This window comes from Amblyomma americanum, chromosome 1 (assembly GCF_052857255.1).
Source record: "Amblyomma americanum isolate KBUSLIRL-KWMA chromosome 1, ASM5285725v1, whole genome shotgun sequence".
NCBI lineage: Eukaryota > Metazoa > Arthropoda > Arachnida > Ixodida > Ixodidae > Amblyomma > Amblyomma americanum.
In genome coordinates, this window is record NC_135497.1 from 17270007 (window position 1) to 17292120 (window position 22114).

Sequence of the window (22114 nt, forward strand, 5' to 3'; positions counted from 1 at the left end):
GAAATATACTAGCGTGCATATATACCCACATACAAAAACACATATATACCACCAGCTCCAGATGAATTCCCTCTCGAACCTTCACCACGAGCACACATTCTCCCCCCACAATACCCCGCGCGCTGCCCGCCATGCAAAAGCGCCCAGCCCACTTAATACCACTCCATCTGGGAGCGTCTAAACCCCATCACCACCCTCCTCCCCGTGCAACCAGCAATGGCTGATCACAAAGGACTGAAAAGCCCACCCACCAGGATCGGTCCCCCAGTCACCCTCCTAAAAAGGAGTTTCCCTTCACCACCAGCAACGGTCGCACCCCTTCGTGCTCTGCGGAAATTCTATTTCGCGCATGCAGGCTTACAGCTTCGAAAACTCAAGTGGCTTCGTTCCTGAGTGACTGTACATAAAAAATTTCGGTCAGGCCAAATTTTATTTAGTTTTTTTTCCTGGGCTGGAAGCATATAACGAATTCACATCAGAAATGACGCTCAAAAGTGAAGCAGGGACGGGTTACAGACTCGAGCTTGCTTGGTGCTTTCTTATAACCTACAGCTGGGAGGACCTCATTTTCTGAGTTCGCTTCTAATGAGAAGTGCAGAGAAACAAAAGAGGTCACACAGCGGTACACTTGACTCAGCTTCGGTAACAAGGGCTATGCCTGAGGAAAGCACACGGCTATTAGGGCACTTTAAGCCCCAAGTCTTCACTACTTTTCGCGCTCCAGCGACATCGTGCTCAGCGATAGAGGAGCTTCGATCGGGTATGCAGAAAGCTGCAAGAGCTCCGATTCTATAATCTAGGATGTGAGCAACCCCTGCTTTGACCACCGCTAAAACACCAGCGCAGTGCCTCTTCCGCATTTCCAGCAGCAGCATCTTCAACGCAAACACGGTACGAAACAGTGGCGAGGGAAGACTTGGCGAAAGCTTATTTTCTATTTTCACGTACTGCAATGACTCTGGGAATAAATTTCAGAGGACTTTATTACATCTTGTTTAATAAGCAACTAAGTGCGGTTAGAGACCTCAGGAAGCCGGCAGAAAATGTCAGGTGCGGGCGATATCGGCCAGCGAACAGCCGAAGACAAGAATCAGCGATGGCGAAAGACTCGACACTTGTGGGCAGTGGCTTGGCCGCACCCAAACACCGATCCGCTAGACGCCGTGCGCACACGGCGCAGGTCGTATAAAGAGACACTCACAAAGAACTCGTGAGAAGCGCTGCTGCCGACTACGCATTCGCACAGGGAGCATGAACACCTGGACGCTCGAGTAAAGGTCAGGGTGCAGCGATATCCTCTGAAGTGGCAGTACGGAGCGAAAGTTACCGGCGCCGATAAAAAATTCCTGAGCGGGCGATGGAAAATAACCTTGGCTATGAAATGTGCCTTTTTTACTATATTTTCCTGGAACAAGTCACTGGAAGCCTATAATTATTTTCGTATAATGCTTAGGAAAGGAGCCAACAGTTTCTTTTTTACCAAAAAAGATCGCTACCCTGGCGAATCTGACCTTAAATTATGAAGGAAAAACTGTGTTTTGTCACTTTTTTGTTTACCTTTAGAAGGGAACAATATTGTCACCGGCGAAAATACAGAGAACCAAACTGTTCACTCGGGCGAGGTTTGCCAACCCCGCCGCGCTCGTTCTCGACAAAGAAGACGTTCGGCCACGCGCTCGGGAACACAGTTCGACCTCCAGGTGGCGCCGGCAGAAAGTCAGCAGCGTGGCATTGCCCCTCCCATCTAAGAGGCATCGACTCGATGCCGCACGCGAGGGGAAGAAAAAAAAATAAGGCGAAAGGTAATGGCGGGGTTCGGTCCGGGGCTAACGGGAATAAAACGGCTTCATTCGCGCCACGTGGACGACCTCGGACGTCGGGTGTCGAGAGGACCGGGCAGTTCCTTGAGGGAGCACCTCGTAGGTCACCGCGCTGAGGCGGCGTAACACCTGGTACGGACCAAAGTAACGGCGAAGAAGCTTCTCGGAGCGCCCTCGCAAACGGATTGGGCTCCACACCCAGACTTGGTCACCGGGTGTGTAAATCACCTCCCTGCGGCGGAGGTTGTAACGCTCGGCGTCGCGTTGTTGTTGGCACCGGATTCGCTGTCGAGCAACTTGGCGAGCAACTTCGGCGTCACGGACAAATTGGTCGGCATCCACGACAGAAGAGGGAGTAGGATCCGGAAGAAGCATGGCGTCCAGCATGGTCAAGGGTTCGCGACCGTGCACCAAATGGAAAGGAGTGAAGCGCGTCGTTTCGTGAAGCGCAGTGTTGTACGCGAACGTTATGTAAGGAAGTATCCGGTCCCAGTTCGCGTGGTCATCGTCGACATACATAGAGAGCATATCGGCAATTGTCTTGTTAAGCCGCTCAGTCAGTCCGTTGGTTTGCGGATGGTAAGCCGTTGTCTTTCGATGACTGGTGCCACTGAGTCGAAGTACCTCGTTCGTAAGTGCCGACGTAAACGGGGTTCCCCTGTCAGTTAATACGACCGTTGGAGCTCCGTGACGAAGCACAATGTTATGAATGAAAAAACTTGCGACTTCGGCGGCGGTACCACGGGGAAGAGCCTTGGTCTCACAGTAGCGGCTGAGATAGTCAGTGGCAACAGCAATGTACCGGTTACCCATGGAAGACTCCGGAAACGGACCGAGTAAGTCCATGCCGACCTGTTGAAATGGGAGGCGCGGGGGATCGATAGGCTGCAGGAGCCCGGCTGGTTTAGTCGGTGGCGTCTTCCGGCGCTGACATTCTCGGCAGGTTCGGACGTAACGGCGGACAACCGCAGCAAGCTTGGGCCAGTAGTACTTGGTGCGTATGCGCGCCAACGTGCGGGAAAACCCGAGATGGCCCGAAGAAAGGTCGTCGTGGCACGCGCGCAGAACTTCGTCGCGAAGCGCAGCTGGCACTGCAAGCAGATAGACAGTGTCCGTTGGGCCGTAGTTCTTTTTGTAGAGTACCCCATCGCGCAAGCAAAACGATGACAGTCCGCGCTTGAAGAGCCGAGGTGGAGATGGGGCGATTCCTTCAAGGTATTCTATGAGGGGCAGCAGGTCAGAATCGGCCCTTTGTTGTTGGGCAAGGGTGGACGTGGTGAGAGCACCAAGAAAAGCGGAATCGTCGTCGGACTCGTCAGTGGGGCACAGGATTGGGGCGCGAGATAGACAGTCAGCATCGCTGTGTTTCTGGCCAGACTTGTGCACGATGGTGACATCAAATTCTTGTAACCGAAGACTCCATCGAGCAAGCCGCCCCGAGGGATCCTTCAGGTTCGCCAACCAACAGAGTGAATGGTGGTCGCTCACGACCCGAAACGGGCGGCCATACAAGTACGGACGAAATTTCGTAACGGCCCACAGCACAGCTAGACATTCCTTTTCCGTTGTGGAATAATTGACTTCTGAACGGGACAAAGTGCGACTGGCGTAAGCAATCACGCGTTCTAGACCATCCTGCCGCTGAACAAGGACCGCGCCGAGGCCAACGTTACTAGCATCAGTGTGCAGTTCAGTGTCGGCCTCTTCGTCGAAGTGGCCAAGCACAGGCGTACACTGCAGACGGGACTTGAGTTCTGTGAAGGCGCTGTCCTGGTCTTGGCCCCAGATGAAGGATTCAGAATCCTTCGTCAGGCGGGTCAAAGGCTCTGCTAGCCGGGAGAAATTGGGAACAAACCGGCGATAGTACGCGCAGAGGCCCAAGAAACGACGCAGGCTCCGTTTGTCTGTTGGCTTAGGGAAGGCAGCTACGGCGGCCGTCTTTTCGGGATCTGGACTAACACCTCGTGCGCTGACAATGTGACCAAGAAACTTCAGCTCTTGAAATGCGAAGTGACATTTCTCTGGCTTGAGAGAGAGACCAGCGGAACGTATGGCCTCGAAAACAGCACGCAAGCGTTTCAGGTGCTCATCAAACGTGTCAGAGAAGATCACGACATCGTCAAGATATACGAGGCATGTCTGCCACTTCAGACCGGACAGCACGGTGTCCATCATTCGTTGGAACGTGGCTGGGGCCGAGCACAAGCCAAAAGGGAGTACCTTAAACTCGTATAAACCGTCTGGCGTAATAAAGGCGGTCTTCTCTCGGTCGCGTTCGTCGACCTCTATTTGCCAATACCCACTGCGGAGGTCGAGGGATGAAAAGAAGGTGGCATGGCGCAGGCGGTCTAGGGAATCATCAATTCGGGGCAGAGGGTACACATCTTTTTTCGTGACGGTATTCAGGCGCCTGTAATCGACGCAGAACCTGAGGGTGCCATCTTTCTTCGTGACGAGAACAACAGGCGATGCCCAGGGGCTCGTGGAAGGTTGGATGACGTCGTCCTGGAGCATCTGTGTAACTTGGCGGCGGATGGCATCGCGTTCTTTGGAAGACACGCGATAAGGACGCTGGCAAATTGGTCTTTGGTCGTCAGCAACGACAATTCGATGCTTGGTAAGCGGCGTCTGTCGGACCTTGGAAGTTTCCGCAAAACAGTCGCGGAAGGAATAGATTAGGCTTTGCACGCAGTTTTTCTGACTGGCCGAGAGGTGCGGGTTCACGTCAGTCGGAATGGCTGTAGCCGTCGCGTCGGCGAGGTCTGACGTGGTGGATAAAGAGCACTGCCTCGTACACTCTCCAAGCTCGTCAAAATAAGCGACGACTTCTGACTTAGTCAAATGTTGCGGTTCACGAGTAAAGTTCGTGACTAAGATTTCGGTACGACCATTGGCAAGGTCTACTAGGCCTCGGGCGACACAAACTTGCCGAGCGAGTAGCAGGGACATGTTCGCTTCAGCAATGCCAAGAGCGCCGGTGCTGTCAGTACACTCGACTGTGACGAACTTGCTGGCTCGCGGAGGGATTGTTATGTGGTCGTCACATATGCGCAACATTACTTTACAGGGCTCGGTGGTTGTGTTAACGGCTCGCTGGGCGGAAAAAGATACCATGAGTTCCTGAAGGTTTATGATCGCACCATACTCGTGAAGGAAATCCATGCCCAGTATGAGGTCCTTTGAACAGTCAGCTAACACGGCAAAGGAGCCGGTGAAAGTAAGACCATGGATTTGGATGCGGCAAGTGCAGACGCCGATTGGTGTCACGACATGGCCACCGGCAGTGCGGATCACGGGTCCACACCAAGGCGTCAGAACCTTACGGAGTGTCATGGCTAGCTCCCTGCTCATCACAGAAAAATCAGCGCCGGTATCGACGAGTGCGGTCAGTTCATAACTGTCGACGGTTACTAAAATTTCAGCGGAAACTAATCGTTCGCAGCACGTCGGTGGGGTCGTCGGATCGGGTCGTTGACGCTCGGGCCGTCGCGTCCAATCGTCGGGTGGAGGCTGTTGACTTCGTGCAGCGGCGGCGGCCCTACCCCCGGAGGACGCCGTCTTCAGTTTTCCCGCCGAGGGGACGTGCCTCCGAACTGACCGGAGGTTGAGGGCCGACTGGGCGTAGCAGAGCGCCTCGGGGATGGCGATCGCGACTGTCGCCGCTGTGAGGTCGGGGGCGGCACTTGAGAGTTCAGGTACTCCTCTATGTCCCGCGGTCTTTCACCATAGCGCGGTCGAGGCGCGTCCGGTGGGAATCCTCTCAGACCCATCCGCCGGTACGGGCAATTCCGCAGAACATGGCCGGGCTCCCCGCAGTGGTAGCAGAGCGGACGATCGTTGGACGTTCGCCACACGTACGCTTTGCGCAATGGAGGGCACGGGTCCTGCTGCTGCTCGATGGGACGCACGTAACGATGGGGTGGTGGTGGTTCGGCAACGGGGCGAAACGCTTGCGGCGCCGGGGCAGGTCGGCGCAGGGCATCGCTGTAGGACATTACGTGCGGCTCCGAAAGGGGTGCTGGGGGTGGCTGCACCGCTCGCCGGATTTCGTCACGGAGAACATCGCCTGTCGAAGGTACGCTTTCTGACGGAGCACTCAAGTGGAGGTGTCGCAGTTCTTCGCGGACAATGCTCCGCACAAGCGCTCGCAGCGCCTCATCCCCGGGGCCTGGCAAGGACGTGCAGTACTGAGCGGCCGCTAACATTTGCCTGACGGCCGTATTGGGCACTCCGTTCCTGCAAGGAACGTTCTATGGTCGTCGCTTCCTTGGCAAAGGCGGCGACAGTTCTCGGAGGGTCGCGCATGAGGCCAGCGAACAGCTGCTCCTTTACCCCACGCATAAGGTGTCTCACCTTTGTAGCTTCGGGCATGGCTGGGTCGGCCCGATTGAAGAGGCGGGTCATGTCCTCAATAAACATGGCCACGCTCTCGTTGGACTGCTGTGACCTGGAGCGAAGGGCAAGCTCGGCATTCTCCTTTCGCTCGCTCGAACTGAACGTGGCGAGCACCTCGCGGCGAAAAGCTGCCCAGTTAGAGAAGGACGCCTCGTGGTTCTCGAACCACGTTTTCGCCGAGTCTTGCAGTGCGAAGTACACGTTCAGCAGCTTTCGCTCGTCGTCCCATTGGTTGAACGCGGCCACACGGTCAAAACCGGCCAACCAATCTTCTACATCCTCGAACCGGTCGCCGTGGAAGGATGGTGGCGACCGAGGTGCAAGAAAGACGAACGGCGGGGCACTGCCGAAGGACTGACCTGTCTGGCTGCCAGTGGCGGAAGTCATGGCCCGAGCAGGAATCGTGAGTGGCTCAAATTCGGGTTGCAGGCCTCGCAGGCGACGGCTAGCTTTGTGGACAGGTGTGGCGTCTGCTCGTCGGGGAGAAGCGTCAGGGCTATCGTCCCGGTCAGCGTACATGGGATGATACCCAGCACGGCTCCACCAAAAATGTCACCGGCGAAAATACAGAGAACCAAACTGTTCACTCGGGCGAGGTTTGCCAACCCCGCCGCGCTCGTTCTCGACAAAGAAGACGTTCGGCCACGCGCTCGGGAACACAGTTCGACCTCCAGGTGGCGCCGGCAGAAAGTCAGCAGCGTGGCAATATCTAGACTTGGTTCAGAAAAAACAGATTTGAAAGAAAGAAGAACATTTTTTTAAGAAATTGGAAAAGGTCGAGCTCAGTCTCGCGCATAAGGGATTCATGGGCAGGATGCAAAAGAAAAATAATAGCAGAACATACAGTTTTTAGTCACGTGCACGGGTAGCAATGACCTTATCCATTCATGAAATTACTGTATTCACATTTTTTTTGCGTTCTCCAGTATGCATGTTTTTTTGCACAACTTTTTTTGTGCGTGCGCTCTTGGTCTAAGTTTATGTCCGCCCGCACGTCCAACGTGGTAAGCAGCGTTAAATAAATAATGCATTTCTTCCCCTTGATTCATGAGTATACGCACTCGAATAGCGAGAAATATATTGTGCGCTGGACGTGAAGCAGGGCCGAGGACCCCGAAAGGCAGAGACAAAAATTAATCAAGGCAGCACACAAAAGACGGCGGTAGGGAGAGTGCCAGCGGACCTCGCTCGGGCAAAGAGCGTGCAAGGTCTACAATGGCGTGATGTAGACACCCACAAAACATAAGCGATGCGGCAGCGAGGGCTTGCAACAAGTATCGCATGTCACGCTACGGCGGTGCGCGGACGCTCGCGTTCCGAAGGTACGCACACGTATCGAGTTATTGACATGAGCCAAGCTATGCAGTGTACCATAAGCCACACAATATGCCAAAAATAAAAACCGAAACCAGCGGAGATGGCCAGCACCGTCATCGTTCCTAATTTTGCGACGCAGTTGGAGTGAACTACGCAGACAGCGCATCCGTGCAGCGGCCCCGGCTTTCCGCATGGGCGGTCACAATTTTCCCCCTCAATCATTATCGGTCCAGAGGCGTCGTCAGTGGAGCAAAATATTTCCTCGTTTTATGCACGAAGCATGCAGCATAAAGATCATTAGAAATTATATTTAGAAGCGTTTAACATTAGACGACTTCAGCGCCGCTATTCGTTCGCCCGTGGCGCGGCGAATAGTTAACTTTTTGTCGATATGGACGCCTGTTTACAATTATAGATTTGTAGCTGGTCATTAGTAATAGCTATATCAGTTTTTCGAACTTGAAAAACTAATTACCCTCGGTGCTGTGGGTCAACAAATGTTGGCCGGCCAATTTGATGGCCACGTGCTTGAGGTGCGCGCGCAGCGTCACCCGTCAGCAGTGTCACTCCATGGCGCCCGTGCCTTGTGACCACCTCTGGCACGCCTCGACTGGGGCGCAGGCGGGACGGAGGTGAGTGCCCCGAGAAGTGTACTAGTGGGCGTTGCTGTATGCGCTCCAAAGAGGCATGGACTTCAAATTGCGCGAGAAATGGTCAAATTAGTTGGTCCACAGCGCCGACAGTAAATGCCGTTTTGAAATTCGGAATACTGATATGGCTATTAGTAATGCCCAGCTGCAAATGTCTAAATGCTACTTCCTCCAATACTGGCATTACTGTGCTGAAAAAGCCATCTTTAAACATTTTGGAACTGAACGGCGGGACTCTATGGAATACATGGCACATACAGACATATACATGGGGGCAAAAAAAAATGCTACATATCCCCTGTTTTTAGATCTCCGAAAGAAGCGAGAAAACGTTTTGGAAGACGGGCATATTCACATTGCAACGCTTTTGTAGAACTGCTTACTGGCACATTGCCGCAAGAGACAGACCCATGGATCTGTTAGCACAGAAGACTCCTAGCGAGACGGTGCAATGGGTCCATGAAACCGCGCCAAGATGGCTGACCTGGCTCTGGCAGCGGGCCACCTTCTCGTTGGCGTCCCGCACGACGCGCTGCACGTCCTCCTCGTGCAGCTGCTTCATAGCCAGCATCAGCGCCTCCTGGTCCTCCACGCGCGTGCTGAGCGTGTACACAACCTGCACATAACGCGGCATATGAGACGCGTCTTCCCGAAGGGGCATTTGTTGCCGGCCCAGCGATGCACATGCGCAGCCTAACGGGCGGACATTTTCTGGAATGTCAGAGGAAGCGAACATTTCCAAGAAGTTTTTTGAGCTCGTGACTATTCTGCCTCCCTCCTTTCGCGTGGAATCTACTATGCCGTTTTACGAAACAACTCACTGCTTCTTAATGCGGCTACATTACTTTCAACGGTTTTCTTTCCGCCATTGGACACATTGCCTGTATTGCTTACTATCACCCGCCGCACTGTTCTGAGCTTCGTTTCAATACTCTTTGTTACACTCCAAACTTGGACGCAATAGGTGAGCCAGGTAGAGTAAGTGGTGAGCAGCCCTGTCTAGAGCGCGCCGACGGTGCTCTGCGGAGCAGGTCAGCGCCATCTAACGTTAGGCTCTGGGTTTGAGTTATGCGTCCTGTGCGCATGCGCGGCAAAAACAGAGGGATGCCTGCTCGTCGCTTCCTTGTCCAGCCCCCACCTTGCGAGTTCGCTCAAGCCGCCAGGGACGCGCCGCCTGCATTTATGACGCTGTGACGCCGGAGAGGGCGTCGCCATGCCGCCGTGTTTCACGAGTGTAACGAGACGGCCAGGCAAGCACGCCCGAGTGATAGCGGGTGATCGCGCGCTTCTGCATCCAAGTTCCTAGATCTGTATGAATGCCAAATTCGGTGTGCCTTGTAGCTGATAGCATACCGCAAAGACACACCATCAAACAATACGCCGGCAACGCATGGTGCGTGGTGTTAAGGCGCTAACCATATAGTACGGACAAAACGAAAACGGGCAACAAGCAACGAACTAAGCTCCCTTCTCGCACTCTCAGGCTGGTGGGGGTTTGAAACGCGCTATCATCCGGTCTCATTTTCTTTTGAAGCGCGCGATCACCCGTTATCACTTGCACTTGCTTGCATAGTCGAATCGCAATTCGCGCGAAACGCGTTCGTTTTGCGGCCGCTGTTACGTAATATTCAGCGCGGCCCTGACGGCGTGAAGCGCAAGCACTGAGAGGAAATGAGGCCGAGAACCCACGAGCAGGCACCGCTTTATTTTGGCCGCGCATGCGCACGGGACGCATAACTCAAACCCAGAGCCCAACGTTAGGTGGCGCTGACTTACTCCGCAGAGCGCCGTCGGCGCGCTCTAGGCAAGGCTGCTCACCACTGTACATCGCTTGCATAGTTTCGTTTAGAGGTATACCCGTAAGCGGTCCTTTACACTGTCAGTGCCTGCCGTAAAAGCCCACTGACCATGCGTGCTTGTTCTGCAGCGAAATTGTTTGCCATGGTCCGGATTGTGCTGTGACTATCTGACCAGGCAGATGTTGTCTATGAATATTCACAGAACCTCATTACCAATCGTATACTGTTGCGTCTCCGTTAAACTTTCAGAACGTGCTCTATTTTTGCCTTTATTCAGTCTCAGCACAACGCAGCACTTAGTACTAAAGGGTTGCTGCAGCGTATTGGTTCATTGTTATACCTTACGATTTCTTCCGATGTAAGCGCACGTTGAAGAACCCCAGGTGGCCTAAATTAATCGCGAGTCGTCCATAACGACGTCTCTCATTGCCCATGTGTCGCTGCGGCGCTTTAAACCCCCCAATTTACGGTTCTTTCAAAACCACCGTGGTAGCTCAGCGGCTGTACGCTTTCGGCTGCTGGGTTTTAGGAACCCCAGATGGCGGAAAGTAATGCGCAGCCTTTAACTAAAACGTTCCTTGTATCCTACAGGCTTGCCCTGGCCGGTAAAAATAAATCTGCACCTATTCACGCGTTTAATATCGCTTTTTTCGTGGAAGCGAAATAGGCTAGCGTTCTTCTATATTTCTGGAACACTCGAGGGCAATTGGCATTCCGCATACAGCAATGCCAGTTTTTTGTGCACTCTCTCCATCCGCCATATTTGAGATCTACAGCCACCGGTTCCTCGTCCAGTGCTTTACCCGTATTGATTGCTTCCAATGCTTATTTTATTTTAATGCAAAAACATTATACATCCCGTTAGCACAACAGCCGTCCGCCGTCTATGGCACGAAATTCGGAGGATATCAAAACATCTTAAGAATATTTATTGTTTGTATTTTATACTGTGTATTTTTGTTCTTTTTGTATATTTATTATGTTTATTTTCATCACCTGATATGTCGATGCCACTGCTATCTAACGGTTTTCCGGGCCCAGTCAAGCTGCTAAAGCAGCTTTTTGCCTGGAAATCCTTCCAGTTGTTCTGGAGAAATACATTCAATTGAATTCAATCTTCCGACAAGACACCGAATATCATTTCGGTCCCGTGTTAGCGTGGTCAAAGCACCTGCGCGTGACCACCATGCATTGCTTGGACATGTGTATCAGGATTTTCGTCGGCCAACGTCCGACCTTTAGTAGTTCCAGGCCTTCATCATCATTCTACGTCAACATGCGCACAGTACTGTGCATCGGGGCTCCGGGTGGCCACATTGTGCAGTCAAGCTATAAATGGGCCTCGCACTGGCTTCGCAGTCACTGGGCATGGCAGCATCGGAAGTACACGTAGCATGAATTTATTCATCTGCCTTGTGCAGTTGTACATATGTTTTCGCATTCTCACACGTAAGCAGTCCAAAGTGTCTCTGCCGGATTTATTCCTCAGTCAGAACAGCAATTTCTGTGTCTTTCGCTTCAACGCTGCTTAGAAGAGCTATCCGGTGGGTTTGGCTACTGTACAGGGTCAGTCACACTGAGTGTGAACGCGGCTCCGCTTGGCGCTTCAGATCTGGCGTCGAGAGCACAATGGTCTGGGTCGCCGTCCGCCTAAGGCCGCTTGTGACACGATTCTTCAAAGCGGCAAATGAACATTACTCGTTCGGGCTGGAATGCGAAAAGGCTAGTAAATGGCAGTCCTGACCAAACGTCGCGCCCCCTTCCTCGCCTGTGTCTCAAGAGCAGGAAGGAAAAAAATAGAGAGTTCAAACCGTAGCTCCAGATACCCACGCTTGAGGCGTAGCAATCAATTTATTGCGAAAGAAAGTGGTTTAAAAAATAGTATAGGAAAAATAATACTTCAAGTCGTTTATCTGAGCTCCCCTCCAGCATTTCAGAGCTCGTTATACAGGAATGCTCGGTGCTCGAATATACAGTCAACAATTTTGGCCTTCCTCTTTGCACTGGTGTGCACACGCAGTTACGACTCCAATAGCCTAAAGGGCGCGTGTTTTGTCGCAAAATATTGTGACAGTTGTGCACGTGAACAGATGGAGGCCAAAAATGCACATTCGATCATACGATGAGATGCGAAAATACTGCGTTAGCAGTAGTGGCTTCACAGGGTCGTCTGTTATGAAACGGAGCAAATTAGCTAAAAATGACTTTCGGATATTATATTCCGAGAAGAAAACTAGTTATGGAACGGGAAAAATGTGCTTCTAACACATAATTACAGAGTAATTACTACTTGCATGCACAAACTTTGTTCCCTTCCATATTTGAGGGACCTGTACGTTTCGCTTTTACACTGACCGCCTTCCGTTTTTGAATTTCATTTCGTCGTTCCGCTGCTGCGTGGCCTTCTGGAAGGTGGAGGCACATTTTTACCTCTGGGTCCTCGCCCCCCTTCGAAAGGTGTCCAGAAAGTGCGCCGATAAGCCCCGTTCCACATCAGTTCGCTAGGGGGTTCGGGCTTCACGCACGTACACTTACCACGGTTTTTTCGCCAAGAGAAGACGCAGTAAAAAGCCCAATAAATTGAATGATGGAGGCTATCTTACCTAATAAGCGGCTGCTCAAGCCAACGCACCACACCCTCCCAGCTTCTTCGCCCACCCCGGTATCTCCTATTCGCTGGGAAGGACCTATAGGTATAATCATCGCCAAAGATGGCCTCCTCTGTTGCGACGAATTCGAGTCCTTTCTGTTTAAGCCTTGGTCAGCGGACTGAGGTCTCTTCCTTTTGCCCAGTTAGTGCTAACGGGGCCACCTTCGTCACTCCCGTCTACCGTAAGCTGCTGCGCGAGTGACCGCGACAGTCATGGCCCAGACTGCATGTTCGTTTTGGAAATGGATCAGCAGCGGCAGCGCTGATGGCGTGGACAGTGGCAGGTGTCAACTTTATTCTGAGGGAGACAAGAGGAGAAGGTGAAGCGCGGAGGCCCACCAGGAGAAATGCCGGTTTCCTACTCTGCACGGGGGGAAAGGGGCGGAAAACAGAGCAGACTATAGCAGAGACTTCGCATACGGCAACGTGAGCTTCGCAGTCGCGACCTCCTCGAGAAACGAAACAGTGGTTTGGTTTATGGGGGTTTAACGTCCCAAAGCGACTCAGGCTACGAGAGACGCCGTAGTGAAGGGCTCCGGGAATTTCGACCACATGGGGTTCTTTAACGTGCACTGATATCGCACAGCACACAGGCTTCTAGAATTTCGCCTCCATCGAAATTCGACCGCCGCGACCGGGATTGAACCCGCGTCTTTCGGACGAGCAGCCGAGCGCCATAACCGCTCAGCCACCGCGGCGGCTAGAAACGAAACAGTGCCTGACAGCCCTTCGCAGGCGACGATCGCCGTTAGAGAGCCTTCATCTCGTTCAGTGGGCGCGCATCAAAACTGGCACGGACTCGTCCGGATTTGTTCACATCGCAATGCCAAGTAACGAGGGAAAAGCGACTGCACTACAACAGCCATATGGATATGCATTGCTCGAAATACGTTGTGCGCCTGTGTATTGGCTCGGGTCTAAAGCAGTTTAATTTAAGCCAAATATGATACAGTCCTTTCTGAAATGTTGAATGGCACGGCCTCCGAAGGAATTTACAGATTTTTTGATGATTTACTTGCTCTCTATGGCACACAGAGCACCAGTTTTCACCTTGGTATATCTCTTGTAACTCTCCCACTCCGCTAATCATATTTCACGAAGTTCCGGACTATTGTTTAGTTTAGTGTATGGGGTTTAACGTCCCAAAGAGATTTAGGCTGTTAGGGAAGCCATTGATTTCCTTGTCAGCTTAATGTAATTTGTTGAGAAGAGCCTTAATTAGCTTGTATTGGTCAACTAATGCGTTAACCAAATGTTGCGAACGTTCGGTCTCCGGTACATTTAATAATAATAATTGGTTTCGGGGGAAAGGAAATGGTGCAGTATCTGTCTCGTATATCGAGGTATGCCTGAACCGCGCCGTAAGGGAAGGGATAAAGGAGGGAGTTAAAGAAGAAAGAGGTACCGTAGTGGTGGGCTCCGGAATAATTTCGACCACCTGGGGATATTTAACGCGCACTGACATCGCACAGCACACGAGCGCCTTAGCGTTTTTCCTCCATAAAAACGCAGCCGCCGCGGTCGGGTTCGAACCCGGGAACTCCGGATCAGTAGCCGAGCGCCCTAACCACTGAGCCACCGCGGCGGGTTCCTGTACTTTCAAACAGCAAGTTGAGGCGTCTAGCCTCAGTTGGGTTTCCGACATGCCTTTGAAGCTCCGCGGCTTTACTGCGCAAACGAAAAAAGGACGAGAAAAGGACCGAGAAGAAAGGACTTCATGCTCGTCGGACTCATGTTGAAGAGAGTAAATTTGCAGGCCTACCCTACCATAGTGCTATATTGTGTAACTTGAATAGAAAAGTGGACCTAAACAGTATCTTCTGAGCAGCCTCTGCAGTGACCTTATTAGATAAGTCCAAATGAAAGGCATACATTCGTAATGAATGTTGCACATACGTTTGCTCTTGCTTATGTACACTCCCACCTTTCGCAGGTAAGCTCCGCGGTATTCAGATAAAGTTGAACGAAGGCCTCTGCGACAAGAGAAGCTATGAAAGCCTGTTTGACGCACAGTTTGCCGCGATCTTTCCTTTAAATTGAATAAGTTCTCGCATTGAGCGCTAATCACCGCGCGAATGGGTTACGACGACGGCAGTCGAGTCGTCCGCGGAGCCCCGGAACGCAAGACGGAAATAGCCGGCATAGCGGCCGCGCCGCCAGTGCTGCAAGGACGTGCGTCTCCAAGCAACGTGGAGCACTCGGGAGGAGAGGTGCATTTCGCTCTGATCGTAGCCATGGGGCGATCGTGAATGGGACGACCACTCGCAGTCGCCACAGTTGGCGACGTCACCAATGTGACGCAAGGAGGCCTCAAACCAGTGCTGGCATCGGGCGATTTGGAGTGATTAGTGTTCCCCAGGCTGGGCAAATCTGCACTGACGCTGTTCACGTATTCCTTTACCCACGGCAAGAGTATACCGAAGCACAAGACAAAAATGACGGCGCACGCGACGCCTGTGATTTAGCGGGCAAGGCCGACCGCTGAAACTTTCAAAGTTCGCTTCCCAGGAAGCCCGGATTTGCGCAGCGGCCCAGCAACCCCATAGCCAGCCGGTTTCTTCCAACAGTACGTTGGCGATGTTTATTTAGATGGAAATTATCCTTTGAAGTGGAGAGCCAGACGGTTCCCTTTCGTCGGTTCCGCAATTCAAGCGACAAAAATCGCTTCAATGATAGAAAACTAGGCAGCCCAAATTTCAATGCCATCAGCTACTCGCGATTAGCGAGTGTAGCTGAAATAAATTAATAGGTATCAGTTTACCTCCTCCCGAAACACGGAGAATGCTTTGCATACTGTCATTTTTCTAGAAATTATATCAGTCATTCTTCCTTTGTTTTGTACCATATCAAGCCGGCTCATCGCATATTCCCACAAATTGATCACCAACTGAAAATCGAACACATCTTTGCTAGAACTAATCTCTTCTTTCATTCGCCTCTCCTCCTCGCCATCCGTCGATGGAATCTGCTCTCTGGCACCATTGCATCGGCCAATGCCTAAAACGCCACTTCGAGCCTTCACCCTTTCATTTTTTTTTTGTATTTGTTAGAGCACTGCTTTCCAAAAAACTTTAATGTTCGTTGCCACGTGTCTTTATATTTCCAATGGTTGATGTGCTTTTCAACATGGTGTCCCCGGCTAACTACTTTTGTAGTTATAGCAATTTTTTTGCTGCCTTATTTTTCCTGTTGTCCCCCTACCCTTATATAATGCCCGCTCGGGTCTTAGGGTATTTGAATGAATAAATAAACACACTGCTCAAGTCTTAACGCATCTTACGAAACGTTACTACGTTTTCCGTTACCATCATTTCCTGCTGTAAAATAGCTGGTTCAAAAAGAGTCCAGGTAACATCTTTTAACATTTCTTTTCCCCATAATCTTTACATATATTCCTCATTCTCAGTGTACCAGGCTATTGCTAGTGGGGATACAGACAGGAGTAATCCGTAGGTCTGTGTTTCCATCCCGCATTACCTACCCATTTTTACTAGCGGAATGTATCCCCACCGCCACCAAACGGCAACGCACCGCACACGCTAGAGGCATCATTTAGTGCCTCTACAACATGTTTAATGAATGCTCTGAGTAATGCCACACGAACGCTGATATTTGAATGTATCCGGATATATTCATTGTGCCAGCTGTGGCCACTGCGCCCGGCGTGTAGTATCGCATTAAGAAAATCACATGAACAAATAGCTAAAATTGCTGATTTATGTCTAGGTCGCGTTTTCTTGTAGACGAACTTCTGTTGATGCCCACGACTTCTAGGGTAAAAAAAAAAAATTTGCGACTTCTAGCTCAGACGTTGCTCTGCGAGCACGCGCACGTGACGTGACAAGAGATGGAGTGTGCCACATACCCTTCTGCAGTATATTGACTGATACGAACTATTCGTTAGTGGCACACACACCAAGGTAGGCATGTTTTCAGGACAGGTCGTTAGATGCGAACTCTGGGCATGCAGACATCGAAAGCACTGCTGAGTGCACCTTACCTTCGTCAGCTGTGCTATCTTCCTCGCCATCTTGGCGAACAATTCGGGCGACATGCAGTCCGCGGGCATCTTCATGTCGGCATGCGCCCCCCTCGGGCACCTACGGCCGGCCATGGGGAGCAGCGGCCGCGGCGCTGGCCATGCCTACGCGTCGATGTCTGCCGGTTGGACGCAAGCGGAGAAGCGCTTCCGTCGACAGCGCTCCGGGAAGGAATGTGTCGGACCGTTTTACGTTTTGGGGTGCGGCGCTGCTGAGGCATTCCCAGTTTAGCTGGGAACGCCCGCCATACAGACGCACGCCGGCCGAGGCGCAGCACCTCGCTTTTTCGCCGTCAGATGGCGCCAGAAAACAGCAAAGCGACGCATTCTATTCAGAGTGAGCCGACGGAGCGCACCCGTTGATCCGTCGCGTGTTGAAAACTGGATCGAGGGCGCTGCGGTATGAGTGGCTAGATGCGGTCGCGCGCAATCGGCGGGTTCAACATAGCTTTGGATCGCTGATAAGGATTGCACGTGTACATGGGTGGACATGAGGACCAATGTATACGCAAGCTACCAACATATAGGCGGTGACTTAAGCCTTTACCCCCTAGGGTGAAAGTGCTCTGCCACAGCCTATTCCTGAAACCAGGCCGAAAGGCAATCGTAGCTGCCCTTTAGGTTGATCTCTCCTCCAGCGCCACTTGCAGTGGAGTATACTCTCCCACCGGGAAAGATTTTTTTTCCTTGAATGGCTGACATTGAAGTGGACATCTTGATTCCTACTGTAGACCTAACACAACGCTGAGGTCGTTGGCTCACACAGCGTTTCTGTAGCGGCAGGAAAGATACACAAAGAACTTACGTGACTTGAGCGCTCAGCTACTTTATTTGCAGACAACGATGCAGTATAATAAGAAGACGCAGTGTACGGAGCCTTAAAGACGATAAGACTGAGACATGCATGAGGCGACGAAAACTAGAAACTGGCATTCATTCATTCTCACGCGGGAAAACATGGTACGCGCGCGCAATCACAGTTTTTTACAGCAGAGTGCTTCACGTTTGCCGCAGAAGTAACATGGAAGGGATTCTTCAACCCCAGAGCTTAAGGATGTATTCTCGATCATCACATTAAAAAAAATAATTCACCTCACAGCTATTGTGGTGTAACGCCCACTCGAGCGACAGCTGGTGCACAACTGGAGTGGACGACAGTCGAAAACGTCTGCTGCGGCGTAGGCCTGCGTTAATGACGTGAGGTCGCCGCGGAACCGCACTCGACGATACACACACAGCTGCAACAGCCACGTAAGTGCTTGTGAAACGCTTTCGTGGCCTTCGATAGCTCTGCAACGCCTCCTGTGCTGAAGGAGCTCTCTTCAGCTTAAGCGTCGCTCACGCCGCATCACCTTGTTGAAGCTTGTGTCGCTTACCGCAGGTTTTCCCACTGCAGTGAAAAGTTGCGCTGCAGGCTGTCCTGCCTGCAAGCACACGCTGGCGCGAGCCTCATGCTTTCGTCGGAAGACGTGGTCATGCGCAAGGGGAGCAGGTTGCCTTTGTTAGCTGGCTATCTTCGATTCCCGGTTTCACGTAGTCGGCATCGTCCCGTGGACCTCGTTGCCTTAGTCGTCGTCGGGTGGAGTTCGCCCTCGATTACGTGACCACTCCGTGCATGTTAGCCACCATTCGCGCCTCGCCCCGAGCGGCGCAGGACAACTGCCGACCATCGGCAGTTTAGTGGCTCCTAGTCGTGACGAAAATGAGGGCGCAAACAAAACGAAGGCACAGAGAGAACACCACAGGACAAGCGCCTTTTTCAAAACTGATTTTCAAGGGAACCAACTCTTAAATACAAAACAATACCTAAGGCAGCGAGAAAAATAATAATAAAACATATCAAGGTTAAAAAAGAATACGAAAAAGTAAAACTGGCGCAGATAGCCTATTTTTCTGGTCTGCTGCCAACTACATCGGCAGAACAAGCTCGGCAATTGATTGAGCGTGAGCACATATCAGGCCGTTTGGCTCAAGGCTGGCCTCAAAGGTCTGGGAAGACTTCAGTGCTGACGTAAAACCAACCGTCCCTCATTAAGCTTGGCATATGCAGATGGTCCTGTGTGGAGCCTGCATGCACCGCGCCGAGCTACATTTACCACGGCACTTTGGCACTTAGGTTTTATTCATGATGACTGGCGATACTTGGAAGTTCTTTTAAAGGTTTATATTGGAGTAAAAAACAAACAAAAATGTTTTTATCAACGTTATTGTCAAGCCTTTTTGGCTCGAAGCAATGATTTCATCGCTTTGCTAATTGTGGCGCAAGTTGGCAAGCACGACGGAAACCATGCCCTCCCGCCGGCGAAGCGCGCATGCTTCAACATCTCTTACTTTCACGAGTTCCCCCACCCGTGTGCAGCTTTGTTTTGAGAATTCGGTGAGAGCGTACTGCAGGGTGAGTCTCACTTGGGTGCCTGAGTGGTAAATGAGCTTGTGAAATACATTAGGAATACCTACTTTCCTTTTACCGGCTCCACCTCCGTTCTGGTATTATGCAACAACGAACTATCGATCGCGCGTGGGCGCCTAAGCGCCTCTTGCTTTACTAAGGCACGCTACAAGATATATTTTCAAACTGGAACAGAGGAGACATGTTACGCGTCGCCGCTTCAGGGCGGTTGTGTACTGAGATTTAGCAGCCACGCCAGCATGCCAGTATCAGAAAACGCCGGTACTCACCTATGGGGCAGAAACGTGGAGGATAACGAAAAGGGTCCAGCTTAAGTTAAGGACTACGCAGCGAGCCATGGAAAGAAAAATGGCAGGTGTAACGTTAAGAGACCGGAAGCGGGCGGAGTGGGTCAGGCAACAAGCGCGGGTTATTGACATCCTAGTCGACATCGAGAGGAAGAAATGGGCTTGGGCAGGGCATGTAATGCGAAGGCAAGATAACCGCTGGTCCTTAAGGATAACGGAGTGGATGCCAAGGCAAGATAACCGCTGGTCCTTAGGGATAACGGTGTGGATGCCAAAGAAGGCAAGCGTAGCAGAGGGCGGCAGAAAGTTAGATGGGCGGATCGGAGATTATGAAATTTGCGAGGATACGGTGCACGGCCGCTGCTGGCAAAGGACATGGTTAATTGAAGAGGCATGGAAGAGGCCTTTGCCCTGCAGTGGGCGCAGTCAGGATGGTGATGATGATGATTACATGATTATGACGGTGCCGGCCGCTCCTGTAGCATTAGACGACGTAGCGGCGCGCACAAAATCGTGGATTTGCTCCCCAGTGCGTCGGTGCACTGGACAGCCAGGCGCCGTTAAGCATTTTGTCCTTTCGTTCTGCAGTTGTGCGGCAGTGTACACAAGCAGCTTTGGGGGTTCGTGTGCCGTGCACTGGCAACGCACGGCACACAAGCATTTTTCCTGTTTATGCCTCTGACGGGATTCAATTCCACTCATTTGGGCTCATCACGTCTGAGTGTGAATAGCCATTGTGCGTATCTTTCACTGCGTCATAATTTATAACGCGGGCGGCATGTGATAACCTTCTTAATTAGCAAGTATTGAATTCAGGCAATGATTTCTCCAGGCGGTCATCCAGAACCGGTTAAGGCATACAGTTTGCTATCGCTGTCTACATGTCGTTCAACCCGATTCACTCGCAGGGTGCAAAATCTAACTGACTGAAGGCACTGCATTGAGCGTCTTGTATTCGCTATGGAAGCGAAATGCTAAGAAAGATTTGCGTTGGCTACGTTTGAGAAAAGTTTATTTGATAACGCTTTCTCCAGAGTGTTTAACATAAATAGTGAAGTCTTACGGCAGGCTAAACTTGGATGAGTTTGTCGCTGAATAAATACAGCAGGCCATGAAGACATGGAAACCATTCCCGTCTGACTTGACCCGTTCCTGTCATATTATTGGCTGCCAGCTAATATAGGACTCGTTACTACTGTGAACATTGTTTTACATATGAGTACTATAATTTTCAGCTGCTACCTTTTTTACCTCTTACCATGCTGCATAGGCTTAGAAGGAAAAATTCCCCTACATGCTTCAGACACGTGCGCTTATGCGCCTAAGCTATGTCTCAACCGTTTGAGTTTACAACGTATGTTTCATTGTTTCCATACGTAGGCTTCCATACAGATTTGTCATGAAAATAATTTATATGCATTGTTCGTCACAAATGAGATTGTCGACGTGTTAGTGTCGTTGAGTAAAGGTACTGCGCAAAATAATACAAACATGGGACAAGAAGGGCACAAGGACGGGCGCAGACTCGCGAATGGGTTTATTCAGAACAACACATATACTTATAACTTCCACACCACCATGTCAGTCACTGAGCGCAAGCCAGAAATCTGCATTCTGTCTGATAAAGTCTTATCGAGGTATCTCTCACGCAGTCATCTCTTTTGTGCCTAATGAAAAAAGCCTCAGCAAGTTCACGCGCCATCTGGTCACGGCTACGCCTCAAAATCTTCGTTTTAATAAAAAAGCCTCAGCAAGTTCACGCGCCATCTGGTCACGGCTACGCCTCAAAATCCTCGTTTTCGGAGGATTTTGAGGCGTAGCCGTGACCAGATGGCGCGTGAACTTGCTGAGGCTTTTTTCATTAGGCACAAAAGAGATGACTGCGTGAGTGATACCTCGATAAGACTTTATCAGACAGAATGCAGATTTCTGGCTTGCGCTCAGTGACTGACATGGTGATGTGGAAGTTATAAGTATGTGTTGTTCTGAATAAACCCAGTCGCGAGTCTGCGCCCGTCCTTGTGCCCTTCTCGTCCATGTTTGTATTATTTTGCTCAGTACCTTTACTCAACGATGTACGACCGACTCGCCCAACAACATGCACTCCTGAAATACGTGTTAGTGTGATTTTCAGCTGCGCCTGCCTCTTCCATTGATCGCAATATGATGTGCTAAAAACAATATGAATGAAAGTAGTGATATTCTTGTTACTGAATGTATTAAAAATTGAAACCTATATAAGTGCTACCTATTTAAAGCCATTTTAATTTCGTTATATGTTACATAAATGGAGGTTAGATAATTAGAAAAGTTTCTTTTACAGGACGTTTTGATGCCGGAAATAGAAAACTGCTGATTCTTCACTGCCACTGCATTTAACTAAGGGCAATGTCTAGATTATTCCGTCAAATGGTAACGTATTCAGCATTAAAGTGTAATCATACAGTGTGCACAAAGTACTCTTACCAGCAACATCCGACGCTTTTCAACAGCAATCTGTGCCACTTTTAAGATCAGCTTGGAACAGCGTAGCCATGTTCTGTCATGCCATTGCATAGCTAAGAGTAAAATTTAAAAAGAGCAGAACTTTTTATTAAATTTCAGGGCGCCTGTTCATTCACCCTGCACTTGTAACTTACACTGTGTATGAACTATCCAGCGGTAGAAAGTCTGGTCTAATGGCGATCTTCAAGGGAAGGGAGCTTATCTTTTAAGCTATTCCTCATGCTTGGGATGCGACTTGTGTT

At 50.9% G+C, this 22114-nt stretch overlaps 1 protein-coding gene across 5 annotated transcripts in view; it reads right to left on the reverse strand.

Moving 5' to 3' along the window:
* The window catches only part of LOC144110515 (protein FAM184A-like), a 122428-nt gene that overhangs the window by 95873 nt on the left and 4441 nt on the right, over nucleotides 1-22114 (reverse strand). For 2 of the 5 annotated variants that reach the window (XM_077643517.1, XM_077643526.1), the window contains one exon: nucleotides 8667-8798. In XM_077643517.1, coding sequence (XP_077499643.1) covers nucleotides 8667-8798 — 132 coding nt within the window. Of the gene's footprint in view, nucleotides 1-8666; nucleotides 8799-16631; nucleotides 16948-22114 lie in introns of those variants that run through there. The other 3 variants (XM_077643508.1, XM_077643502.1, XM_077643534.1) reach the window with 3 other exon arrangements.